This window comes from Phytophthora infestans, genomic scaffold, assembly GCF_000142945.1.
Source record: "Phytophthora infestans T30-4 supercont1.429 genomic scaffold, whole genome shotgun sequence".
NCBI lineage: Eukaryota > Oomycota > Peronosporomycetes > Peronosporales > Peronosporaceae > Phytophthora > Phytophthora infestans.
Window position 1 is genome coordinate 40,996 of NW_003303331.1, and position 8,200 is coordinate 49,195.

The window sequence follows — 8,200 nt, forward strand, 5'->3', positions numbered from 1 at the left end:
AAGTGGTGGGGAGTCTGTTCCCAAAAGTGGACATGGGATAGAAATACCTACAACATGTACTTCCGGTCCTGTGTGGCGATAACGAATTTCCACATCAGTTGCAACCCACTACATCGAGATGATACTGTGTTTCACAGGCGCCATGAATCACGCTTGATCCAAATCGGGGCAGAGGAAGAATAAGCGAGGAAGAGAAAACGCGAAGAATACCGTGACAACCGGCGTGCTCGGCTTGAAATCACACCTCGGCGGATAAGACGATGCCGAAGCGTTTGTAGTCAACGGGCGAGCAATAATGGGAGCCAAGCTGCTAGTCCATGCAGCACAGAGTATGGATCAAGCTAAGTTTTGTTGCATAGCTCACTACTTAGTACTCTACCGTTGGAAGCCTGAATGCGCTGTAGACATGCAAAATTCCAAATTCATATAGTAAATTCACAAATCAACGTTTACATTTTTCATTGAGTTGGTATGAATCATCTGGTTGCCACAATTCTACGTCATATAAGTAAAGTCAGCAGTGCTTTGTATCTCGTCGCGTACTTCGTAATTGATTTTGGGTTCTAATGTAATAAGGAGTCTCGTCTTGGACTTTCTGGTCGGTTTTACCGATACAACTTAAACATTTAATGAGACCGCCCCAAACAAAATGAGTCTTAGCTAAATTTATTCCAGCTGCGATAATTGCCTTAAAGAGTCAGTTCAACTATCGTCCCCAAATCAGACGATTTTCCAGGAGACCGGTTCAAAGATTTGTAGCCAATCGTATGTAAAACTTAGGCTGCACGCACTAATTTCAGCTTGGAAATACGACTAAATCGACAAACACATGCAATGGCTTCAACCGCTCTAAGCAACACCAATAGGGATCTGGAACGCGATGTACCCGCAAACAGTATCGCCAGTGATGCCAGTGACACCAGCGACTGGGATACGGTGTCTGCCCAAGACAGCAGCAGCGACGGCGAGACATCCAGCCCAGAGCCTTTGGTAACAGAGAGAACAAAGCTAATACTAGCTACAGCATGCTGTTCAGACCTTTGCCTCGGCCGAAACGTAGAAGCTTCAACTGCGTTCCTGTACGGCTACATAGGAATGAGCAAAGAGAACCAGCGAGTGTGTTTAATGACTTCCTTGGGAATAATTTCTTCTTATCAGCTTCAAAAGGTGTCAAAGAGCGCGAGAGGTATGACTACATTGCTCCTATGGCGGGTCGAGTGTGCAAAAAGGCATTTCAAGCAGCATTCGGGGTTAGCAATAACGCCCTAACCAAGTAAGTGATCAATAACTTTCTGCAACTGGTAAAGTCACTATTTTCTTTTCCTCAGATTTCGTGGAATAACCTCAAGTAATAAAGTCAATGTACCTGATCACAAACACAGCGGTAATAAACTCGCCCAAGTTATTAACCGTGATGATATCGCAAGTTGGTTCCGTGGATATGCCAATGAAGTTGTAGATCTTTACGGCGAAAACCCGATGAGGTATTAAGCGCTGGCGACATAGCTGAATTTTGGACTTCAATCCAGACAGCCACCCCTCCCCTCGTCAATAAGAAAAAAGTTGTGGACCTGCACAACAATATACTGCAATATGTTCCGCCTCAATATCGTGATGACCCCCTATACTTAGTTCCTAGTGAGCAGGAAATTCAAACAATTCGCGTCAAGAAGAGTACACGACGAAACAGGAATGATAAACAGTTTTGCTAAAATGTAGCAATAAATATAAACCGTACACTAAAATGAGTAAAATTAAATAAAAGGAAGGATTTGAACGCTAATCCGTGATTACGACTGTAATTTTAGGCAAGTATACTACCTGTTGCTGTGATTTACAGAATGTTACCCTATGAATTTGACTATTGTAATGGCATATTAGGAATCTATACACCAAGAGCCATCAGGACATGTACAATTTAAAAAAAGTACTTTTTCGTCAAGATAGAGAGTTGATTTCTGAAAGGAGGGCTTAAAATAAAGCTTTGTGTACACAGTTCAATTTACGTACTTAAGAGCTAATACTCATTTTGTTTGGGGCAAATGTACCGGTACCGGTATGTTGTGAGAGCACGCTTCTGTCTTGAATTGGCAAATTTGGTCGGAATTCACAATACCTAAATTTTGTAGAATAGAAATGGTCAACGTATCTTGAACGGTCGCCGTTGGTCGTGGCCATCAGAACGGCTCATCAGGACGGTCGCGCATGGCCGGAAAGAAGAGCAATGCCATGGCCGCGAAATACCCGCGCGCTAACGCACTGGTGGGGTCGGTGCTCAACAAATACCACAACGGCTCGGAGCGCGCCGTAGACTCGTTCGTGATCCGCACGCTAAAGGAGCACGAGCCCAGGCTATTGGGCATTCAGTGTTTCCTGGATCAGGTAATCCCAGAAAATGAGAGGAGCTTGGGTTTAAAAACTGAAGCCAACTGGTATACTCAGGGGCCGGCGGAGAACAGTCGACGTATCAAGGACGAGTCCCATGTGGCACAACACACCCCGTGTGCATCGGGCGTGTTCGGGGTGCTCTCGGTATGTGGAGGGCTTTTCGGGCCAGGTGCCATCATGTGAGTGGCTGAGAGCTTAAGCTGTATGTGCAATGGAGACTAATTTGCTACTGCTGCTGCTTCTCTTAGGCGACAATGGGATGCGTGCAGTGGAACGGAGGGAGAACCCGACGACAGAGAATCGGCGATGACCGAGTATGTGGCGACAGTGGATAAAATACTCCCGGGGTGGGACGAAGCCGTGCCGAATCATCCTGTAGCGAGTCCAGACAGATTCTGGGAGGATGACGCCGCTGCAGCTCAGTGTCCGCTGTGCTCTGTCGTCTTCTCGGTGCGTGAACGTCGCCACCATTGTCGCTTGTGCTTCTCGATCTTCTGTGCCGGCTGCTGCAGTCACGTTTTGGAGATCGCGTTGTGTCCTGGGGCGCCACGGCGGTCGCAACGGGTGTGTACGCCGTGTTTCCAGGCGGAATACCGAGCTCAGCAGCTTCGTAAAGCGAGGAAGATTAGTCGAGAAAATCAAGAGCTAGAGCAGAGGATTCGTGCAGTCCTCGCTACAGCTCGGCATTCATTTGCTGCTAAGCAGGAGGAGGAGCAGAAGCTACGGTCATTGGCCGTCGACGCTGGCTGCGACGTACAGGCTCTAGATGAAGCTATTCAGAAACAACACGGTGGCTCCCCTATCGGGTCTGCTCCAATGGAGATACCGATCCCGCCAGCAGCACACCGGTTTGCGTCTGCTCACACCTCAGTGGAAGCCTCGAACCAGCTCGCATTGGCACATCGACAGCTAACGATGAGCTTTAAAATGGCCCAGTGTCGCGCACACAAAGTTCTCGACAAAATGGACGCGACAATCGCAGCGTTGCAAGGCGCTTTGATCGCTCAAAGAGCGCCTAGCAACAAGTCGCCTCCCTCTGGCCACTCCGAAGACAACGGATGGAGGGTGATGATTCGACACACAGATACCTTCTTGACACCAACCGATCGAGAGGCGCTCCAAGTTGTTTCGGAGGATCTTTGCAGTCAGCTACGTTCCCGGAGCAGTAGTCCAGTTGACTGCACTTCTTCCGTAGATCCGAGCATCGCAGTGCTTTGGTTGACTGAATGCCTGAAGGACAATCGGACGCGAACTTTCGTTGCGGATTTGGCTGAAGCCGTGCAAGCACTATTGGATGCATCCTCGGGCTCGGATACTGAAGACTCGGACGCGAACGAAGCACCGGTGTCTATGTCACGCCCCTCGTGGGAGAAGCCTGCTCAAACGGATCCACCTACGAGTGTTCCATCGGTCCCATCGTCGATGGAACTGGAGAAGGCGTACGAGCTAATTCGCTCTCAGTGCGAGACAGGCCCAGCGTCGGAATGGGACGAACAGATCCGTCTGGATGTAACTCGAACCTTTGGCATTTCAGCTCGCCGGCAGCATCGCAAGAGCGTAGATCCAAAGTCGCGTACTGTATGCAACTCAGCTGGGATCGCTATCCCTGTGGAGAAACGACGATCTGCTCTTGAAAATGTTCTTCGAGCTTGCGCGAGTGTGGACACAGAGGTGGGGTACTGCCAAGGCATGGATCATGTTGCAGCGCTAGTACTTGCTGTGAGCGACTGGAACGAGGCACGCGCCTTCTGGTTACTCGTCAGCATACTGGCATCACCACGATTCGAACTCGAGAGGCTCTATGGACCGGGACTGCCCCACCTCAGTCGGCGTTGCTTTCAGGTAAGATATCCTTTCACAAAATTGATATTTTATCACGAGACAATTAATAGTATTGTTATGTGCAGTTGGATCGTCTTCTAGGAATTCATCTTCGCCCGCTATGTGAACACTTTCACACTATCGACTTTCCCATCAGTATCGTCGCCACGGGGTATGTTCGACCTCTTTTTTAATGGGATAGAGACTCAGATACTAAGTTGTTGTCACCACTTTTCATTCTTCTGTCAGGTGGTTTATGACGCTCTTCACGAACATGGAAGCACTCTCGTACCATGTGGTGGTGCAGGTCTTCGAGGGCTTTATTTTCAAGGGGTGGAAGCAGCTTTTTCAAACAGCCCTTGCCATCCTACAAGACCTTCAAGGTCCCATACTCGCCAGCAGCTTTGACGAGATTCCTCGACTCTTCTTTGACATTCAGGAGTATGCGGTGAGTTTCTATGACTATCTTTGTGATCACGTCATCGTAACTCACCACATCTTGTTACTCTGTGACGTGGCAGCCTCGGCTTATGGACGCGGAGTACGTCCTCGCGCAATCAGCAAAGTTCGAGGTGTCTGATCGCCTGCTGAAGCGCCTGGCAAAGGAATTCGAACAGATAGCGGAAGTACCAACGACGAAATCGTTAGCAGCTAGAAGAGACGAGTTGAGGAGTGAAAAACTCGCAGAGCCTCGCAACAGCAGTCAATCTCCTCAGAGAACCAGAGCATTATCACCGCCGTCGTATCCGCGACCCGAAGACCCAAAGACGATGCTCCCACTCAAGAGAGACAGCGTTTCCAAGGCGCCCTCTTCCACAAGACACGCATCACCGTTGCAAATGCAATCCACTGCTGTTTGAAGCCAAAGTCAGTGATCTGCGTACAGTACAATAGTGAAGAATACGGCATACATTGACAGTGCTAGCTGCATAGCCTAAGCCTACAGCTTTCGTAGGTTCAAAAAGCCTTGCGCTTCCTCATCGATATCGTACGAAATCGCCACTAATGCTCTCGCCGGTAGCGTGAGAAACACTTCCACCGATAGGCCCGCAACGATACCGGCACTGTGGTGAAGACGCTGGGCACCACACGACGTCGCTTCCCTGCCTGGTGCTGTGCGCTTGAGCACCGCTGGCTCTCCGTTCACAAGCACTTGGATAGCGGGGCTGTAGTTGGTAAAGAACGCCGCTTGAAGATGATACAGCCCAGGCAGTAGTATCCTCACTTCGTCAGAGTGAAGTTGCCAAAGAAAAATATCGGCGTTTGTGTTGACAACCTGAGAGCTCCACTGAATCGTTTGCTTTGCGCTGAGATGGCCATCATTCCAGACCTGACACACCGCAGTTTTTGTCAGTCATGATTTCCCTTTACAAGTGGGACAAGCCAGTCCTTACGTAGCGGGCCTGGTAGATCTCACTGTGGAGTTGCCGTGTGATCGCTTGCATCTGTGGGTTCAACTTTTGTAATTGATTTTTGGTCGCAAACTTATCCACCGCAGCCTTTTCCACTTGCTTCCTTACCTCTTGCAGTCCGTTCATCGTCGACTGGGCGTCCAGCAGTTCTTGCACATCCGCAACAGTCATTTTCTCATTCACTTCCCGTTGCAGCGCACTTAACTCCTGCTGTATCGACTCGGCCACAGACAATATATTGTGCTGGAAGAGCAACTTAAGTAAGGGACAAAAAAAAGTTTCAACAAAAGGTAGTCCGCTTTACCACATTGTGTTTGACCTGCACGAGCTCAAACGCGGCAGCCTTCGATTCACTGAGCTGCCGCAGCCGGTCCACATCGCCCGTCGTGCTTTCTTGATGTCGCTGGATCCAGTCCATCAGAGAGGACGCAACCTCTTCTACTCTTGTACTGTCAGCCTTCTCTGCAAGTTGCTTCCATGCATCCACTGAATGTCAAGCGATGAAGAGTCAGCATACCTATTACCCAGTTGCAGATTTGCACAACGCCACACGGGAGACGCACTCGCATCCATCTTCCGACTGAGGAGCTTTGCGATCTCGCTCTTACAAAGCTTCTTTCCAACTGCCATTGTGGACTCCTGTCGCATTGCAGCAATCTGACAATCAATTCGAGCCTCTGCTTCTTCAACGTCCAACGAAACACGCGCCAGGTCTTTTCGGAAAGCATCTGACACGTTAAAACGCGAATCTGGTTTAGTCTCGCACTGGCATTGGACTCGCCGTGCTCACCGTATCTCCTTCGTGACTGTTTTCTGGTGTCGCCTTGGATATTACTTTCATGACGGCGGCGACTTGACCTTGTCTCCTCGCTTCGCTCTCCATCAGCTTTGATTCCAGATCCTCCACTTTCTGGACAATTTCTAGTCGCATCTGGACCATTTTGTCTTCACCCAGCATGCGCATTGACTTGAGCTCCTGCTCCTGATCTCTAAGCTGCTGCCGCGTGTTTTGGACGAACTCTCCCAACCTCTTGTCTATCTTGAAGCACACGTTCTGCTCCATCAGCACAAATTTCTAATCGGCTTCAGTGAGCCCCTTCATCCGTAAGTATTATAGTTGTCTCTTTAAGAATCCGCAACAGACCTTGTTAGCCTCGTCCTGGAATTGCTGATCTTTGGTCTGTAAGTCCGTTTTAGACTGCTGTATCATTGAATGCTGCTGTTCCACCTTGGCAGAAAGCTGCGCGGTGTACAGCGTTATTAGCGGCAGGCCCGACTTCAGGATTTAATTTGCTTATCATCTGGCTTACCTCTTTTCGCAGCCTCGCCATTCGGCGTTTGGCATCCGTATAAACGCGCTCTTCTAATGCTGCAGCGTGATCGTATGAGGACGTGCGCTCCAATTCCTCAACGCGATGCTCTAGTGTGTCTATCAGCTGCGTCTGCTGCGAGAGCACGCGCGCCACAAGACCAAACGACTCAGGTAGCACAGACTGAACATTCCGCCACTTGCGCTCATTCTGCAGAGTCATCGTAAGTGCATGAAGGCCCTCCTGTAGCGTCATACCACTGTTCAGATTTTCTCTTTTTGAGCGTGACGTTTCATGATCCGTTCTAAACCCAGATCTATTTAGTTTATCTTAATTTTAAAATAAAACTATTACTTTTCTAATACCGGAACAATTTTAATTGCTACTTATATTAATACTGTAAAAAATGTAGTACTTCAAGTATATGGCAATCTCTTGAGCGAATACTACGTTGTAGAACACTATTAATAATGCCGTGCTAAGCCCGGTGAAGCTCTGGATATTACGGTATTTTTAAAAAGTAATAACTAGTGCGGAATGAAGGACTTTTTAGAAGAAAAAAAAGAGAAGAATTGCAATTTAACTAAGACTTCCAGTCTAGAAGAAGAAATCAACAAACCGAGCGAGAATGATAGTCATTCATTTGAGTGGCTATCCCCGAGCTTCGAAAACTTGAAAACAAGTTGGTACCCTAACTTAAGAAAGTACTGTATTTTAAAGAAGACATGTAACAATTTTTCCACAGCACTATGGTTTCTTAATCTGTTCGATCCTCAATTGCATGAAGTCCAGCGCATCACGACATGGAGTAAAATACTCCAAAAACTCTTTCGTAAAGAGGACCATGAGATAAAACTGCAATAACGTTTTCACTCGAGTGACGGCGACATAGAAAGATGAGCGCTGAGGAATCCTGCGAGTCGAATGACGAAGCGGAGCACGAATCATTTTCTCTTCTGTCAGTCCTTGGCACTTCTCAGTGGTCAATGAGTACACCAACACAAGAGAAACTTGGCAAATTGAGATAGAGATTGAGCGATCTGGCAGATGAATTCGGACACCACATTCTGTCCTTTTGCATACAGGAACGACACCAAGTGGTAAAGTCGACACAAATGACTGAGAAGCGCCATCCCTTCCTTTGAAATACCCGACGTGGTAATTCGTTTTCTTCCTCTGATGTGTGTGATGTGTGTGATGTGTGCGTGTGTGTGCGTGTGTGTGAGTGTGTGTGTGTGAGAGGGAGGGGGGGGCTTGCTTACGCGTTAC

General features: G+C 48.3%; 2 protein-coding genes across 2 annotated transcripts; one reads left to right on the forward strand and one right to left on the reverse strand.

Annotated features, from left to right (window-relative positions):
• Positions 1-2,173: 2,173 nt before the first annotated feature.
• Positions 2,174-4,800, forward strand: PITG_21590 (uncharacterized protein; the record flags this gene model as incomplete). The annotated part of the gene is made up of 7 exons (XM_002894804.1): positions 2,174-2,382; positions 2,443-2,567; positions 2,637-3,734; positions 3,789-4,230; positions 4,296-4,381; positions 4,459-4,650; positions 4,731-4,800. The coding sequence occupies 7 exons, from the start codon at positions 2,230-2,232 to the stop codon at positions 4,798-4,800; spliced, it is 2,166 nt and encodes a 721-aa protein (XP_002894850.1).
• Positions 4,801-5,149: 349 nt separating this feature from the next.
• On the reverse strand, positions 5,150-6,194 carry PITG_21591 (uncharacterized protein; the record flags this gene model as incomplete). The annotated part of the gene is made up of 5 exons (XM_002894805.1): positions 5,150-5,539; positions 5,604-5,654; positions 5,718-5,864; positions 5,926-6,107; positions 6,185-6,194. 5 exons carry the CDS (start codon positions 6,192-6,194, stop codon positions 5,150-5,152), a joined length of 780 nt encoding a protein of 259 aa, XP_002894851.1.
• Between the last annotated feature and the right edge of the window lie 2,006 nt (positions 6,195-8,200).